Source organism: Euleptes europaea, chromosome 1 (assembly GCF_029931775.1).
Source record: "Euleptes europaea isolate rEulEur1 chromosome 1, rEulEur1.hap1, whole genome shotgun sequence".
NCBI lineage: Eukaryota > Metazoa > Chordata > Lepidosauria > Squamata > Sphaerodactylidae > Euleptes > Euleptes europaea.
In genome coordinates, this window is record NC_079312.1 from 99,246,800 (window position 1) to 99,265,463 (window position 18,664).

The 18,664-nt window shown below is 42.2% G+C and overlaps 1 protein-coding gene across 2 annotated transcripts in view; it reads right to left on the reverse strand.

The window, feature by feature from the left end:
* Nucleotides 1–307: 307 nt before the first annotated feature.
* PRELID2 (PRELI domain containing 2) overlaps nt 308–18,664 on the reverse strand; it is a 39,479-nt gene continuing 21,122 nt past the window's right edge. The window contains exons 5-7 of one of the 2 annotated variants that reach the window (XM_056864707.1): nt 9,245–9,350; nt 961–1,027; nt 308–329 (exon numbers count right to left, since the gene is read on the reverse strand). In XM_056864707.1, coding sequence (XP_056720685.1) covers nt 971–1,027; nt 9,245–9,350 — 163 coding nt within the window. In that variant the 3' untranslated portion in view covers nt 308–329; nt 961–970. Of the gene's footprint in view, nt 330–481; nt 550–960; nt 1,028–9,244; nt 9,351–18,664 lie in introns of those variants that run through there. The other variant, XM_056864700.1, reaches the window with a different exon arrangement.

Sequence of the window (18,664 nt, forward strand, 5' to 3'; positions counted from 1 at the left end):
GATATATGTCTTCTGCAGACTAAGAGAACTAGAAATGTATTACAATTATGCACATTTTAGAGGGATACACTGGCATACCTGAGAGAAAAATTTAATCTTTGTAGAGTCTGACACACAGTTTTGGCAAAACAAAAACCCAAAGCCCAGCATTTTAAGTTAAGAAAAACTGTTTACGTGGCAGCCAGACATGACAAAAAGTCATAGTGCATATCAATAAAATGTTTCTGTTGCACAGCTGTTCCTCAGGGCCAACAGTGTTTCCACAGAATCACAAGCTTGGGGGTTGGTTCTTCATTTTGATTATTTCCTCTGAATGCATAGTATTTAGTCTTTAGAGTTTATAGCACAAAGACAAAGTATACTCCATGATCACTCCCAGGCACAGATTGTAAAAAAACACCATTTCATTATATTGTTTGAATAGCGTGTAGACCATTATCTTTTTAGCCCCCGCTAATTCCTTCATTAAAATGATAACCCAAGAGTTTCAAGAAAGTTCTTCAAGAATAAGGACATATTGCTGTGGTTCGAGCTTTATGATTTCTTCTCCTGAAAGACACAAAAAAAGCACCACACCAAAGAGCATTTATTAGAAACCAACTGATAGCTCTTTTTCTAACATTACTTGTAGTCTATAAACATTGTTCTCTATGAACAACACTTGAAGAAATTAATTTTCTACAGCCTCTTTTTTAAAGCCACATGAAGAAACGAAATGGCTTTATGCAGAATAAGACTAGGTCTATCTAACCCAGTATTGTGTACGTCTTTTGGCTGGCAGCAGTTCAGCAAATCTTGGGCAGGAAAAAGTCTTTCCAACACCAACTAATTAGGATCAATTATTGGGAGATGCCAGAGAACCCCTGTATGGACGGCATGGGCTCTGCCACCAAGCCTGGGCTTTCTCTGTGTCTCTTTATTACATTAAGATAACTCAAGGAACAATGTATACATACTCACTTCTTGCTCATTATGAAAATGGACTCCCATACAGTTCTTGTAGAAGTGACTCCATGATTGTAATGCCCTGCATAAAGAACACAGAGAACAATTTTGTCCACTGTCTAAATATTTCACCAAAGCTGAAATACACACCAATGACCAACAGCTTCAGAAATGGAATACCCATGTTTGGAGATTAAAACCAGTCAAATTATTTAGAAGAAATGGTTTAGTTTTGATTACAATACAATTAATTCATAGTGCTAATGACATATTAATGATATGGGTGCCCTGAAGTACCTCTAAGTCTCCATTTAAGGAAAAGGAAGGAATGAGAGTGCATCATGTTGTGCTAGCATCACTGCATTCTAGGTGAGAATATAACATGGGCATTGCTCCATGTTATAAGGTGACTAGGAAGCCGCATTTTCCCATTTATGTGCTTCCAATTATTTGGCTCTTTTAGCCATGGAAATCCAGAGACAGGCAGCCCATTCCTAAAGGGGAGGCAGATAAGCAGTGGGCAAAGGCAGTGTAGCCCTGCTGCCGTCAAAGTGGCTTGCTGCCAGTGCAGCAAGCCAAAAAACAAAGGAAAAAAGTATTTTTGGATTTAAAAAAATGCCATGGAACTCCCCATAGAGTTCTACTGGGCTGTGCCATGATTTTGCAGGCGTATTTCGACACCTGCAAAATGTCTCCTTTCCAGCCTGAAAGGGGTTAGGAAGCTTTTTCTTTATTCTTATTATACCTACTCGTCTTATTATAGTAGTTACTGGTATCAGTAAGGCTACAATCATGCACATGCTTTCCAGGGAACAAGCCCCACTGCGTTTAACGGGACTTCTTACCTCTGAGGAGACATGGGATAGGATTGTGCAGTTAGCAACTCAAGAAAACAAGTAGTAGGCACAAATTACACACACACACACTATATCCCCCCCATCAATGTCCCACCTTCCAGAATGCTCTAAGCTCTGATGACCTAGGAAGGGTGATTTCCCCTCTTTTTCTTTCAGTGCTAACACGCAGTTCTCCTAACATTCCATGTTCAGTCTTCATCAGGAAATTTGGAAAGGTCAATTTACAGTCCCATTTTCTTCATATCTGGGGAGTCCCTCAAATATATTAAGATCACTGCCTTGTTGGGTGGTGGCTTGTTCTTCTTGCTTTCCTCACCTGCATAGGGGCCAACCAGCTTACTATTACATACAGTGATACCAGGGGCTCCTTGTGCATGTGTCTAACCATTCACATCTAAACCATCACAATATCGTTTAATCAAATATATTTTAAAAAATGGAACCTGAGGGTAAGGGAAGCTGAATACTGTCCCCCTCAAGTACTTTGCCCTGATCTGGATGCCCAGGCTAGCCTGATTTCATCAGATATCAGAAGCCAAGCAAGGTCAGCCCTGGTACTTGAATGGGAGACCACCAAGGAAGTCTTGGGTCGCTACGCAGAGCCAGGCAATGGCAAAACTACCTCTATTCATCTCTTGCCTTGAAAACCCTATGGGGTCGCCATAAGTGGGCTACGACTTGACAGCACTTTCCACCATCCAAGCACTTTACCTTGCTGCCCTCAGTTTCTTTCCATGTTTTTCTCCCAGCCTAGTTACAGTATCTCCAAAAGGAGGTACAATGGAAGAAAAATGCTGGGAAAATCCAGGATAAGGCATGGAAGCTGGAAGTGGTTATGACCCTTTTCCTTCACATTCGTATTTGGTTTTAAAGTATTTATTTATTTACTTTATTTAAACCCATTTTGGAGATGCAAAGTGGCTTACATTCTTTTCCTCTCCTCCATTTTATGCTCACAACAATACTGTGAGGTAGCTTAGGCTGAGATTGTGTGAATGGCAGCAAACTAAGGAGTCGCACCAGGGACTCCTAGATTCTAGTCCAGGGGTCCTCAGCCTTTTTGAATTCAGCCACTAGGTGGTGGGCGCAACTAGAAAATAGCTAATGCAGGAGGCAGAGCCAACCACAAAATGGCTGTCACAAGAAGCACAGCCAACCACAAAAGGTCAGGGAATTAGGTCATTTATTTATTTGATTGACTTAACTCTTCAACATTTCCAGAAGCTCTGTTTAACAGGATGCCTTTTAAATTAACATATTGTTTCAAAATATTTTATTGCATAACACAGAATTTACCTTCAGTGGCAGCTGCTGCTGAAGCCACTTTTAAAAAATATGCAGTTGATCAGCTCTCCAAAGCCGATCAGAACCCCTGCTGGGTAAAAGCCCCACCTGCCCCCACCCACTTTCTAAAAACATTTGGCGGGCACCAGGAAAGATGTTAGTGGGTGCAACACCCCTGTTCTCTTGTTTAAAAGTAGATCCTTCTTTTTCCCTCCTCCAGCTTTACATGTGAACAGGAGGCTGTCTTTTTTTCATTCTGGGGGAGGAGAGTGACTTATACCGGAGAATCGGCATGAGAAGGAAGGCTTAACTTGCCATCCATGACTGCTTGTAAAGAACAGTGCAGATATTGACAGATTTCCAGTCTGTCCTCAGCATCGATCGTTCACGCCTTATAGGGCCTTGCCCCAGTCTGTCTCTCTGCGTTACTGACTGCGGTGCAGACACTTTAAGACAGCACAGCAGTTGCTGCCTTTCACTGGGAGGGAACAAGCGTGGCATCTGCTTTCACATGCACAGCCTGCAGGGCTTCTTGCCTATACACCGGTTGCCTCTCTCTGCCCCAGTCTGGATTAGTTACAGTAGCAACAGTAAAAGAGACCCTTCGTTTTGGATTCAGTTCTGGTTCAGATCAGTTTGTATCTAAACATGCGTCTCTATTATCAAATGAGGTATATGGACAGCTGGACAAGAGGAGAAAGAAATGCAAGAAAGGAAAGGAAGGGGAAATTTTCAAGATTACAAATATTTTACACTTACGACCAGCCTCCAAAGTCACAATGGTACATATACTTTACAGTTCAAGATAATCTATTAGTTCACATCAGGGGTTCCCATGAACACCATGGCGCCCATCACCAATTTCTGTTGCCCTCCAAGTGTATCTAGAAAGTGGGGGGAGCCAGGGGTGGCTTTTGCCAAGCAGAGCTTCTGATTGGTCACTGGAGATCTGATGGGCTGTGCAGATTAAAAGGTGTCCTGCTAGACAGAGCTTCTGCCTGAAATGTTGAAGAGTTACTGCCCCACCTCCTGCGGCAGCCATTCCTTTGTTACGTGCAACACTCTGTGTCAGAATTCCAGAGGTGACTATAGGCTCAAAAAGGTTGGGGACCCCTGGTTCACCTGACAGGAAAAAACAGAAAGCCATGAAATGGGAGAGAGTTAGAAAAAGCGCCCAGCTCAGCCCAGAATCTAGAGGGGAAGGTCCCTGGATGAAACCATACAGTTGTCTGTCAAAAATATTACTAGGCAGCTTCCTAAAGGAGCCAATCTTTGCTCTCCCTACCAAGATTTCCAACCAAACTGAGCAAGCATCTGGTGATTTAAATGGGGCTGGTAGGGATCAATGATAATCTTACTTGTGGCACATACTAATTCTTTTTGAGGAATTAGAACCTAGACTTTCCATCCATTTCAGGCTTTTGTTTAACGAGGCCAGCTTCTGCTTACCAATTGGTTTTGTATCCTGCTCACATCTACCCTTCCTCCCTGTATCAGGTGACCATATGGTTGCTTAGAAACAGAATGTAAATACGTCAATAGCTCACAGAGCAAACCTTATGTGAGCCTCCAAGCTCAATAAACTTCACTAGCCATCTAGTGCGGCCAGCTAAATGCTGGATACTTTTTCTCCCCGCCCTCTTACATTTTAGCAGTCACAGGAGGGCAAGAAAACCAACAGCCCTGAAAAATGTGTAGACATCAAACCTATTGTGCCAACCAGAATCCAACAGTCTCGCTGTGGTTCTGATTGCTGCTCAGTCAGTAGCCTTCACATATCTGGGCAAGGGCTGAATAATGGCTATGGATGAAAGCCTGGCATTTATAGGAACTTCCTGTTCTCTTTGGTGAAAATGCTCCCATACTTAGAAAACCCTTTTCACTGTGGGAAACCACACGTGGGAAACCATGGCAACTTTGCATCACTGTCAATGTCAATAACTTAAATAATCAGATCAGAACATAATCCAGCCATTTCTTATGAAGGAATTTTTTAAGGCAGCAACGATTTTCAGTGTTCCTTTCTGAACTGGGCCAAACGTTCGCCCCTTTTCAAGTTAAAAAAACTCAGGCAAGAGCTTACCTTCTCCTGACTCCTCTGCATCGCCACAGGAGGAGAGAGCAGGCTAACACATCCCATCAGTCTAAATTAAGTTTGCCACCATTTACTGAGTAGAGCACTAATTGACATAAGTGAAAACTCTGAGGTTTGCCTTGGGAATTTAAAAGTGTTATTTATTGAATCAATTATGTTCACAGTGTGACAGTTGTTTCCCCCCCCCCCACTTTCTTCCTCCTCATAGCACAGTTGCTTTAGGAAGACTTGTTTGATAGAGAGGCAGAGGGAATTTATAAAGTGAATCAAGAAATATTAAAGGGAGTTACAAGTCATTATGACTACTCTTTTCAGTGGGAAATGGCTCAATCAAAGTCTAATCAATATAGTCCTTTCAACTAAAGTTCATACAGTTAAATCTTGGCCCAGCAGATCAAGCCTCCGGATTTACACTGTTTAAAATGTGACGACATGCTCAAAATGCAGAACAAACTTCACCTAGCCATTAATCTGTCCACTTTTTCACATGAAGCTTAAAAGCTTTTCTAATTGACAAATGGAATATATTAATGTTTTCTTCCCATATAGCCTGCTTCAGCGCTCATGTTCAAACCCTTGAAACCTCCTCCTCTTGCCAAAGGAATCCTTGCTCCAACCAACGGGTCCAAACCCCAGTTTGAAGTGGCTCTAAAATACTGTTTGGAGGTTAGCTATTGACTGCCCAATACAGGTGAACTATGGGTAATGATGGCTGCCAGCAACCCATAAACAGAAAGGGGGTTGGCATACAACAGGAAGGAGGAACAGCGAGAGGGGGCCGCAGTTTGGACAAGCCTGCCTTAGAGGGAATGGTCATCCACCCAAGCATGGATGGAATGGGAAGGGTAATGAAGAAACAAGTTAGACAAAAATAGTAACTGAAAATGCTTACAACTTGAAACATCTACAGCTGGAAAAAAGTCAAGAATCTATTCAATATTGAAATTTATCTAGCAGCCTAGATGGCAGACATTTGAATGTCTGCAGACCAGAGAGGGTTTTTTTAAATCAATGTTTGTTGAGAAAAAGTATAGCTGTGGCAGGCATACCTTCCTCCCACAATTTTGTGCAGCTCTACTGGCACAATCTCAAAATACTTTCCAATTCTGACATTTATCTTGAGTTTTCCAAAGTAAGGGCCAGATTCAATTGTTTTCAATTCTCAGATTTGTTGCACCAAGACTTTTACATTATTCATACAACCACCTCATAACTACCATCTGGATGAATGAAATCAACAAGATCCTTTTCCACAAAAGAGTCAACATGGAGGGGGGAGATTTCATTTGTTTTCCTCCACCTGCTTGAACATACTGTGTTTCCATTTCATTTCCCCGGAGAATAGGTCGTAAAATGGGGCTTTTCTATTGCCAGATCTCTGTGCCTATGCTTTACATTTTCCCTCAAGCCCCCTAGACTCCGGCTGAACATTAATGCTGAGCAGGCACAGGGTCATAGGAAATAAGAAAAAAGAGACACAAATCCCTTGTAAGCATTGTGAGACCATCAAATGCCTTATCTGTATTGCCCATATGGTGCTTCCACAGAGTCCAAAGTCTAAATAGCCTGAACTTCACACACAGCTTTTCCTGCTAACATAGTCCAAATGTTATGTCAGAGCAAGTCTACACTTGTAGCAAAACAGAACTCTGAATTCTTTTATATATGGCAGCAGTGGTTTGGCAGCAGGGTTTCTTTGGTTTTTTTATCCCACAGCACTGCTGCAATACACGAATGCCTGGGACAATATGGGTGAGGACATCTGTGTGGTTGTATCCACCTGAGGGAAGGCAGCATGGTATAGCCCATTCTCATCAGATCTTGTCAGGTAAGCAGGGTCAGTACTTGGTTGAAAGACCAAGGAAGACTCTACACAGGAAGGCCATGGCAAACCACCTCTGCTTCCCACTTGCCTGGAAAGCCCCTTGCTGGAGTCACCATAAGTTGGCTGCGACTTGACAGCACTTAATGTATGTGTGCACCTGATCACCCTCCCAAATCCTGGCTCAGCAGCTACTCTGCAAGAGAGTGGCCCTGCACAAAAAACTAAGGTAGTAGAGCCTTTGCACACAAAAGATTCTACATTCAATTTCTGACATCTCCAATTAAAAGGATGGGAAAGATCTGAGATGCTGGAGAACCACTGCCAGTCATAGCGGATAATGCTAACCTTGAAAGACCCATGATCCAACTCAGTAGCCCTGTACACATGACCCCTCAGTATGTTAACTGAATGCACAGAGGGGGAGAGCAGGCAAAAGCAGCTGACCCCTGCCTCCACAGGTTCACCAGCTTGTGAACATGGTGCCTCCATATGGAGGCAGTGTCCATGTGTATATCACATCCCCATGATTGGGATCACTGCTTTCTGAATGTTGTTGAGCATGGAAGGGAGCGAACCGGCAATCACATGGAGGCAGGGCCAGTACACTTATGTCCACTCTCTTTCTCTGCACATTCAGTCAACACATGGATGGGTTCATGTGGTGCTAGGCCTGTGTTACAGCATCGCTACAGAAATTAGTGTGCCACAACTTTGACACTAAAAAGAATGGGCACCTATGAATCTTCTTAACCTGGAGAAGGCATTTTATTCGTAAATTCTGCCACTTCATGTGGCAGAAGTGGAACACTTTTTTTAAATTGTAAAATAGAAGCCAATAGCCCACGTGATACATTGGTCACTGAAACTGCATGGTTAACTATCCCTTTGAATTTGATTCTTTTTTCAAAAGTTATCGTTTGTAGCCTTAGAACTCTTCTCCTTTACTCCAACAATACAGAAATTTGTGCAATCAAATGTCAGGTGGGACTGCTGACTGGCATTTCTGAGGGAATTTTCGTTTTCATGTCTGAAACTCCCCTCAGTTTCAAAAGGAGGTTTCTGGAGGAGGGGAAAGGATTTTAAACAACTGCCAGTCAAATGTTTCCTGGGATGTGCAAAAGTAGGCATACGACTCTTGATCCAGGTCTTTGTACCACAGCTTGCTTAATTATTTGGGTTTTTTTAATTATTTATTTCTGTACAGTCCGCCTTTCTCATTGAGATAGAAGGCGAATTCCAGAATTAGAAAACGCTAAAAAAGACCAGTATAAAATATATCAAACAAAGCAATAAAATGAGAAGCGTGAAATAAAAACAATATAATACTTCTAAGAAACAATCCAATAACGTTATCACAGGCGCTGAGACTGCAACCCTCTTCTCTTTATAAAAATGTCCTCCTAAACAATTCCATTTTTCACATGCCATTAGTAACATTCATTTTCAAAATTAAAGGTACCTGAATTCTATCTCAAGCCATTGAGACCTTTCACATAGGATAGGTGTTCTTTGCCTGGGTTTCAATGCTGTTGGGAAGGGAGCTTTTTTCCTGCTTGCCCACAGCACGGGAAAGATCCCAGCAAAGCCTGGATGGCCACTGTGTGGTTGGGAAAACTTTGGGTTTTCCTGGTCCCACCCACATGACAGCCATTTTCCATGCTCCTGTCCCTGTGGCCACCATTTCCTCCTGCCGTCACTTGGAAGCTTTCTTGTTTTTCAGCAACTGAATGTCAATATATCACTGTAATAATCTGGGAATCAGGTTATCTGAATTCCCGGATTCTTTCTTTTCTTTTTTTAAGTAAGTCTCTGTGGAGGTATAAGGGGAAACGCATCTCTGCAACAACATGAAATTCAATTGCTGCATTTTTAAAAAATGAAAAAGCTCTTGTAATGCGATAGGGATAGCTATACTGCTGGGGGCTGAGTCAGGAAAACTATGGGGAAACCTAACATGTGGAAGCCCCTTGTCACTGCACTGTATTAGCAGCCACGGCAGCAATGGGGGAACCACAGTAGTCTATCCCTGGGTGGAAAACACCTGAAACTCAAGACATTCCTCGTTGTATTTAAAGGAACATATTAATAGAGATTAAATCACCTGCTGCAGTCATCTAAAATTATTGAGAAAAGATTTGAAACAAATCATAAATCAACATTTACTATCTTGGGGCAGCATCCAAAATGTCAAGAATCTTAAAAATATTACTTTTAAAAAACATAAATTAAGTAACTAACCTTTTTGGCACCTTGATTTAAAAATGTTCGCGCAAAAGCTTCCAGTAAGCAATTCAGCAGTCCTGCCCCTTTAATGGAGATGCTCCCTTTCTGAATGAATTCTGTCCTATAAAACAGGAGTGCAATTACAACATGTTCCTTTTATCTCCAGAAATAGAGACAAATGTTTCTATAATACAACCATGTTCTACAAAAGGCATAAACATCACATTCAAGCAAAAAAATGTACTGAAGTATTATCAACTATCCAATTAACGTTATGTTAATCAGGCAAGTTTAGTTGATCAATTAATTTATTAATCTGCATCCATTTGCATGTGAAAAAAAACTGTAAAGAAGAAAATCATATTTTGTTGATCATGCATACCTATTGCAGTTGGAGCATCTTAGAATCCTACGAACAAGAGGCCATGTCTCATTTAAGATAGTGCTGGCCATCTGCAGTTTTCATGAGGTATTAGATTTTTTAAAAAATTAAAACATTTGTTCCTCACTCTAGAGTACTTTTTAATCAATCAAAAATTATTATACAATCCTAAATAGAATTATACCATTCTAAGCCAATAAGTGTGGACACCCAAGTTATAGCTGATGCAATAACTAATGTTATCAATTATGAACTACAATGTAGTGCCATGTATCTACTTGCATAACTATACAGAAATATAGACACTAGAAAGATCTTATGCTCTTGTATTAATGTGTGTGCCAGTATCAATTTGGGTAGATACTGGAAGTCTGTAAAATATTTATTTGTTGAAAGATTTATACCCCAACTTCCCAATAATGGTCTATCTTACCAAGTAACACATAATCCATAAATATCTTCTTCCTGTAGTGGTTTCATGACTGATTTCTAGGTTCCCCCCTACTTTCATATAATAATTAACCGCAAAAAGCTGATACAATTTCTAGGAAGTACTTTTATCCCACTCTTGTTAGATTAGAGTATAGATTGTTCTTGCATTGGTAATGCTGTGCATTGGGAGCACAATTAAAAGTCTAGTACTATTCTGAAATCCTCACACACACACACAAGGCAATGGGGAAAGTCAGGCTGAGATTCACAGGATAAGAAAACTGTATGACTGTGTTAGTGCAGCTTAGATCCTCCCAACTTGGACAGTGAGGTCATGTGGTAGTACTGTCAGCTTTGAAAGTGTTATTCATCCATCCTTTGGGGAATTTCATACCATTCCTCTCCAATAGGTAATAAGCACTTTCAAAACTGGCAACATGAAACATCTGTTTGGCAAGGAGGAAGTAAAGAAAACATAGTTCAGCAGTGGAATCAACTGCCTAGGGGGGGGTGACCTCTCCCTCACTGGCCGTCTTCAAGCAGAGGCTGGACGAACACTTGTCAGGGATGCTTTAGGCTGATCCTGCATTGAGCAGGGACCCTTCCAACTCCATAATTCTATAATCTCAAATTGTCAAAATGTCCATTGAAAAGACAGTAATAACCAAATCATTATGCTCACAATTGGGATGGTACTCATTGTTTAATTTCATGTACCTTACCTAATAAGAGCGCCGTGGTGCAGAGTGGTAAGCTGCAGTACTGCAGTCCAAGCTCTGCTCACGACCTAAGTTGAAGCCCAACAGAAGTTGGTTTCAGGTAGCCGGCTCAAGGTTGACTCAGCCTTCCATCCTTCCGAGGTCGGTAAAATGAGTACCCAGCTTGCTGGGGGTAAAGGGAAGATGACTGGGGAAGGCACTGGCAAATCACTCCATAAACAAAGTCTGCCTAGTAAACGTCGGGATGTGACATCACCCCATGGGTCAGGAATGACCTGGTGCTTGCACAGGGGACCTTTACCTTTTTACCTTACCTAATACAGGAACAAAAATTAGGACAACGGTGAAAGCTTAAGAAGAATTACAGCATTCTAAATCCCTGTTTAGGATTACACTGCAAATTATTAGAGTTTAAACTGGACTAGGTGAAATGGCTGGATTAGCTCTACGTTGCTAAACAACAGAGTACAGTTGGGACATGGTTACTTACAACAGAACAACTGAAAACCATTGCCATAAAGTGGAGTAGGTTGGAACTAGATCTTGGAGATCTAAGTTCAAATTCTTGCTCAGTCATGATCTCTCCAGGATGGTGGAGGAGAAATTGCGCAAATTATTGTTTCTCAGCTCCAGCGCCCTTCTGTAAAAAGGAAATGTCTAGTCCCGCAGGGATGTCCCATCTAAGTCATCTAAGATCCTTGGCCGTGTTGCAGAGGATGCTGAGACACGGCTTCTAAATCGCACAGAGCCAAGTATTGCAGCCCAGCATTTCCCATAACTCTGAAAGAGTGCATCTCAGAAAGTGCACGCAGCTACCTAACTCTCCTAACAATATTGCCACCCCAAGTTTGGCTCTGAACAGTGTCACACTAAGACTAAGACTAAAAGAAAAGAAAAAAATATATTGATATATCTGCATAAACAATCAAAAATTAATATTTTTAATCTTAATCAACTGAGGGGGGGGGACTTGGCAGCTGCCAATATAATATTAAAATCCACCCCTGCTAAAAGAAACCTCAAATTATCCAATTCACAACTAGGGTCCCGGATAAAAGGTTTTATCCATCTATCTCTTGCCACATTGAGCAGGTCACAGCTGTATAGAGAATGTTGAAGGGTGTCTATTTGACCAGGACCACACTGACACACTCGCTCAGAAAAAGAGCACCTTATTTAAACGACCCAATAGCTCCCCTCCCTGATCAAGCCAACATAAATAATTGTCTGTAGCATGGAACTATCAAGAAGTCAATATTGGAAGAGATTGTGGCAGATTGCGCTGTGCACATTCAAATATAGTTGTTTCAGTGGCGTCTGCAACCACATTGTTGGCTTTATTCTCTCTCATGCCTCTTTCCCCAGTGTATTTTTAATTACCCCTCTTTTTCCCTGCACTTGGGCTCCCTCTGTGTGGTTGGTTGTGCCTCCAGCAGCAGCCGTTTTGAGGTTACACCCACTACCCTATGTCAAAATTCCAGAGGTGCCAGCAGGATAAAAAAGATTGGGAGACCCCTGGTCTAAAGAGAAGGAAGCAAAAAGGGTTGCTCCGATGAGTAACCAGAGATGAAGGCTAGGTTCCTTGTATTTATACAAGCCTTGGCTATGTAGCAGGGATGTATGTAGGAGTGACGTAGAAGTTACACATCTCTCTTCACTTCTGCACTAAAATGGGCTCCAAGTTCTGAGTAACTCACCAAGCCAAGAGCAACCCTTATTTCTAAGTGCTGAGTTCAAGGCCCACAGTTGGAATATAAATGATTTAACGTCATAGAGTTATAGTGGAAATTATAATCACATGGAACATAAAGCTGCTAACATGCAAAAAGTGCTGTTCAAGTAACTAGTAACCCATGTATGCAAAGAACCAAAGGGCTTTTTTTTTCCACTGAGAAAGGGAGCAACCAAAGAGTCTTGAGCTATTTAACCCGATAACGTAATCATGACAAAAAGCCCCTCGTTGCTGTTTTTCTTTTTCACATCCTCTGAAAGACAGGAAAAAAAAACCTTACAGAACATATTGATCTCAGATTGATTCTCACAGTACACAGCTGGGTGATGCAGCATCATTACAACAACACAGTCCCAGGGAGAAGTCTATTACTGAGATCCAACTACTAAATTATTGACTACTTTTAAAAGTATAGCAAATTTAAGTCTAACTGTTTTGGTGACTGGAGTTTAATTAAAGCATCTTCAGCACAGAAAGCTTGTTGACGTTTTTGGTTCAAATGGTGTCTCTCACCGTGGGCTTCTTTTGAAACGGCACGTAAAATTCTATCGACGGAAAAAATCCTCGATTTAAATGTTCAGCATGGATGCCCAACGCGCCCTTTGCTCTTCTGTCTGCCATGAAGGGCACATCATCACTCCTTTTACCTTCTTTTCCGAGAAGTGCTCTGAAGTGCAAACTGCCATCTTACGTGCTTGCTCGATAGAACTGGCTGAGGAAAAGGCCTTGCGGAAGACGCAGGGGAAATCCCCACTCTAGAAAGTTGCTCCCCCCCGCCCCAATTCTCTTCTCCTGTGCTTATGCAATACATGTAACACGAGGCTTGACAAAAAGGTCCTCTTTTGTTGTCAGAAAAAATGGGATGAAGAAAGAAACCAACTTTATGTAACATGGTCACCGGGAAAATACGTTTCTCAGCCCAGTACATCTGCAGACATGTTCAGGCCTGTGCGTACTTGATGACAGAAAAAATAAATGTAATGCTATATCTATGACCTGTGTAATTTAGGCAGTTTCGTATGGTTTCTCTTGCTTCATTTGTTCTGCAGTTGGGAGAGAGAACACGCTGAAGCCTCGTTCCCTGGAAATTTAGGAAGTCCTCTAGTTCCTGAGATTTCACTTGGCCCTGCACACCCGCACATCTTCAAAACCATAAGGAAAAGTTGCTTTCTTTGTCAAAAATAAAAATGGGAAGCTACATTCTGTTCACAACACCACAATCTTTGCTTCTTCTTTTTTTGCACTTCCACAGAATTGTAGTTTCTAAATAGCTCCTGTTCATGCTCTAGCTCAGTGGTTCCCAAACCTTTCAGGCCACCGCCCCCTTGGTTCCACAAACTCAACGCCAGCACCCCCTATCGAACAACACAGTTGAAGGGGCCCACCTCTAGTGCCCCCCTGCTTCCCCCTTGCCTCCCCCTTGGCACATAGTGCCCCCTTAGGTAATCCCACCGCCCCCCAGGGGGTGGTACTGCCCACTTTGGGAACCACTGTGCCTAGCTCATAGCAGTAGACCAGTGAGTCAGGAATGCATGCTGGGTGCCATACTTTCAGAAATCACAAATATGCAACCAAATCCCAGTAACCTGGGAGAAAGGCAGACTTATAACATGTTAAATAAACTGAAACTGTCAGTTCACAACAGTTCCCTGCTATTAAACCAGCATAGCAGAAACTTGTTTTTTTACACCGGTTTGGTGTAATAGCTAGAATGCTGGATTAGGATGGTGGACAAGCTGAAACCCCTACCCAACAATGAAACTCACTGAGTGACCCTGCAGACAGTCTCTGCCTATCAGCCTAACTAACTTTATAGGGTTGTTCTGAGGAAGAGGAGGAAGAGGAAGAAGAAACACAGTCTCTGCCTGTCAGCCTAACTAACTTTATAGAAGTGAACTGAAGAAGTGAGCTGTGGCTCACGAAAGCTCATACCCTGCCAGAAAATATTTTTGTTAGTCTTTAAGGTGCTACTGGACTCTTGCTCTTTTCTACTACTAACTTTATAGGGTTGTTCTGAGGAGGAGAAAGAGGAAGAAGAAACAATCTTCTCCTTGTCAGATGTTTCCACTTGTAAAAACAGGAACACAAGAGCTTTAGTTAGCACCAACAGTGCCAACAGCCTGAGTCTTTCCCAAATGATTACTGCCCCGACCAAAAAGCCACACTCTTCATCCCATCCACGTGAGCCTGGTATTCACACTGAAACCACTCACATGACATCTCATCACAGGAAAAAAAGGCTTCCATAGTGTTTTGGGGGACATGTCTAAATGGGAACAGCAGGGGAGGGCCTGTGGCTCAGCTTGTAGAGCATCTGCTTGGCATGCAGAAGGTCCCTGGTTCAATCCCTGGCATCTCCAGTTAAAGGGGCTAGGCAGGTAGGTGTGAAAGACCCATGACTGAGACCCTGGAGAGCCGCTGCCTGTGTGAGTTGACAATACTGACTTTGACGGGCCAAGGGTCTGATTCAGAATAAGGCAGCTTCATGTCTAATAATTTGTCATCAGCCATATTCAGAGTTTAGCATTAACACTGTGCCTGGTCACTATTGGCAATGACCGATTGTCCAGAAATGTAACTCAGAGCTCATGATTTCCTCAGCAAGGGTCTAGCCTTTAAAAATCTAGCAATTCATATTTGTTTTTAAAACATAAAATGTGTTTTTCAAATTAATGTGTATATCGGTTGGCTGGCTGGTATATTTCTTACAGGCTTGTAACAACTGTCAATTGGTCTGCAAGGCTGTCTTCTCCCTTTTTGACTTTATATTTTCTTTGTACTTCTTTAATGCCAATGGCGTGTCCCTTCACAGATTCTAACTGATTCATAGAAGCTAGAGACAGTGAATGTTGATGCAAAATGGAAGCACCTCTGAGCAAATCTGAAGTCATGTATGCACATATGCAACACAGCATTTTTGTGGCTACTTTCCAACACCAGTGATCCTTTTCCCTAGAAGGTGAGCATCTTCAAGAAGCGACTGAAGACCTCTTCATTAGAACAAGCATTTAGTAGCTGTGGGAAAGTTATGAATACTGTAATGATATGTGACTGTTGAGACATTTTAAATTCGACCATATAGTATTCACTGTTGTTATCCACCTGAACCCATTTAATATGTTAAAGAAATTGTTCACAGTGGGTAGCCGTGTTAGTCTGTTTGCAGTAGTCAAAAAGGGCAAGAGTCCAGTAGTACCTTAAAGACTTAAATGCAATCAAGCCTGCTATTCACATTTACATACTGTTCCTCTACTTAAAGACCAATGGATTCACATTCTAGCTGTATCTGAAGAAGTGAGCTGTGGCTCACGAAAGCTCATACCCTACCAAAAGAAATTGTTGTAGAGGTGCTAATGTAGTTAAAAATATGCCAACTCAACTATTTCTTTTAATCATCTCCTAAATTTACATAATAAATGTTACCCACAGAATCTGGATAAAATCTGTGTATTTTCTATTGGTATTGCAATGGAACACCATCCTGGAACAAACAAGCAAAACATTAGATGTCTTTTTGTTTAATAATTACATATACCAGATGTTTCAGAAAAGGCTGAGCAAAACAAACAAAAAACCTGTACCTAGCTATTTGTGTTCAGCAATAGCACCAAAGTGGATTCCTTTCCAACCCAGCCGGCCACTGACTTATATAAACAAAACTGCAAGGATTAATCACCCTTGTCATGTTTATGTTAGATATTTATACTGCCAAGGTAGCAGGGACAAACAGGAAGTGCCCGCTGCACTGGGCACAGCCATTTTATAATTTTAGCAGATTAGAGGGGTGAAGTTGCCAGCGCCACGCTAAATATTCAAACTGCAGAGTAACAAGGTGGTTCACAGAACTGCACGTATCTCTCTAGAGCATCCCGTTACAACAGTCAACGTGTGCGTCACACTGACTGATGCAAAGGTAAATTTAAGAGAGAAACTAGCTAAATTAAATGCATTGTGAGACCGCCCCTCCAAAAAGGGGATAAAAGAGGGCAAAGGAGTTTGATTTAGAAGAAAGGGAACACAGTTTTGCTGCTCCCAGTCTCCAGGGATCCAAAAGCTTAGATCGTGTATGATAGTAGGATTACTTTTCACATTGTGCATCAGTGTTCACTTAACACCAAACAGTAATCCACGAGATTTTGTCACTTACTCAGCCTGCCCTTGGAAGTCCATAATTTCCTCTTGAAAACTGAGAAGAGATTTCTGTGCTGGTTCCAAGGTCCGTCTCCTGCAGCGACACAACGGCCCCTGGGACTTCCTCTCATTTACACTCCCTAACCTTCTTTCTCTGCTGTCTTTTGTTTCCTCTGTGACTCCACCAGTCTAACAAAGGTGGGACAAGCGTGGCAAGTCCTTGGTTCCAGGATCACCTGGAGCCAGGTTTGCTGGGGCCAGGCGAGAGGGGGGCATTTCTGTGCCGGATGGGGGGCTCGGTGGGCTGCTGCCTGGCAGCCAATCAGCTCTCTCCCCTCCAAGCAGAAGGGAGGGGTGGCAAAAATAAGAGCGGTTATGACCGTTGGAAAAAGTGGGGGAGGGAATAGAATGGACTGGGGGGGGGGAGGGATAGGTCCTTTTCCGGTCCATCTATGTAAAATAAAAAGATGAGCCCAGCAGAGGAAGCTTCAGTCTGTTGCCGGCTTTTGTCCCTCCCTCCCTCAGTTAGACATAGATGTAACAAAGTTGTATTGTGTATGGTTTATTGTCACAACTTAGGCGGGGTGCACATCAGGCAGGATCTATTTTAGGAGGAAAGCAGTCTACGAACCCCTTTCCTCTGTGTGGGAATCCCCATAAGGGGTTTAGGGGAGAGACATGGTGGCAAGGCAAGCCAGTTCTGGGGTGGCGGGGGTGGTCTCTCCCTAGGGTGGCGGGGGATTTTATCAAATGGCTCACGTCCAGATATTTCCAGTTACTGCCATCCCCAGCTATTCTAGCAGGATCGCTGGAATAGGAACAACATCAGTCTGCACTGGGGGCGGCAGATGTTCTGGATCCTGCCCCAGATGCTGCGCCAATCCTTACAGCTGTTTATAGAGTTAAGAAAATAAGTTGTGGCCAGTTAACACCACAATTCTCTTCTTCTGTAAAATAAAATTGTACTGTTTTATTTGACTTATGGTTATGAGTATTTCAATGTCAGCCAATCCTCTCAGATAGCCTTGCACCAGCAAAGGCCTTATTTCCTACCATATTGGCAGTCCAGATGTCCACCAGCTCTTTCTGCCTCCAACGCCACTGCCTTCTTTCTCATGGTAAACTTTATTAATCTAACTCAGTGCCTTATTTGTTTTCATTCTTAATTCATGGGGACTTCTAAAGAAGCATTACTGAAGTGAGGCAGTAGAGTACACGCTCGATCACATCACTCAAAACCATTTTAGGCTCCACCACATTTTTTTCTTTTATTACGCTGCAATTAGGCCTGGCTGCTGTTCCTATACTTATCAACAATTCATTATATTTGCTGCTTTTCACCACAGCAAATTCAATAAATAAAAGAGCACAAATGAAATTGAGTTGGTCTAAAAACATCCGGCCAGCATAGTTTTCTGTGAAAGTAGAAGTTTAAGACTTGGGGGGGGGGGGGGACTTTTCAAGCACACAACTGAATATTTTGGTTTGCTAAAGCAATTGAGTTATTCTTAAACAATCTCTGTGCTGAACTCAGAGGCCATGCTTACCTGTGGTTAGGCAAAAATGTGCACAAACTGAGATTGTTGCCAGGCTAGTGAACATTTTTATTAACCTCCATTAAGTAACACATCTGAATGGAGCCATAAGGTCTACATTTAAAGCAATCCCTAACCTCTTAGTAAAGCTACATCCACCCAGCAACAATTTTCCATGTTCCTTCCAGTTCTCCAGTTTCCTTGCCTCAGTCCCCTGCAGATGCCATTCCTAGCCCCCATACTATGGGAGGGCTTTTAAAATCTGTTATTGACATATCAGACATAGCGTTAAGCTACAGCGATATGTCAATTACTGTTTTTAAACTACAGTGAAATATCAACAGCGATAATTGGCATATTGTTATAGTTTTAAATTGGTTGCTATGGAAATATGTCAATTAGAGACTTGTTTTTAAAAAGCCAGGGAAAAAATCCTCTGGTGGCTCAGGGAGGAATTGCAGGGGACTGAGGCAAGTAAAATGGTGCTGAGGTGGATAGGACCAG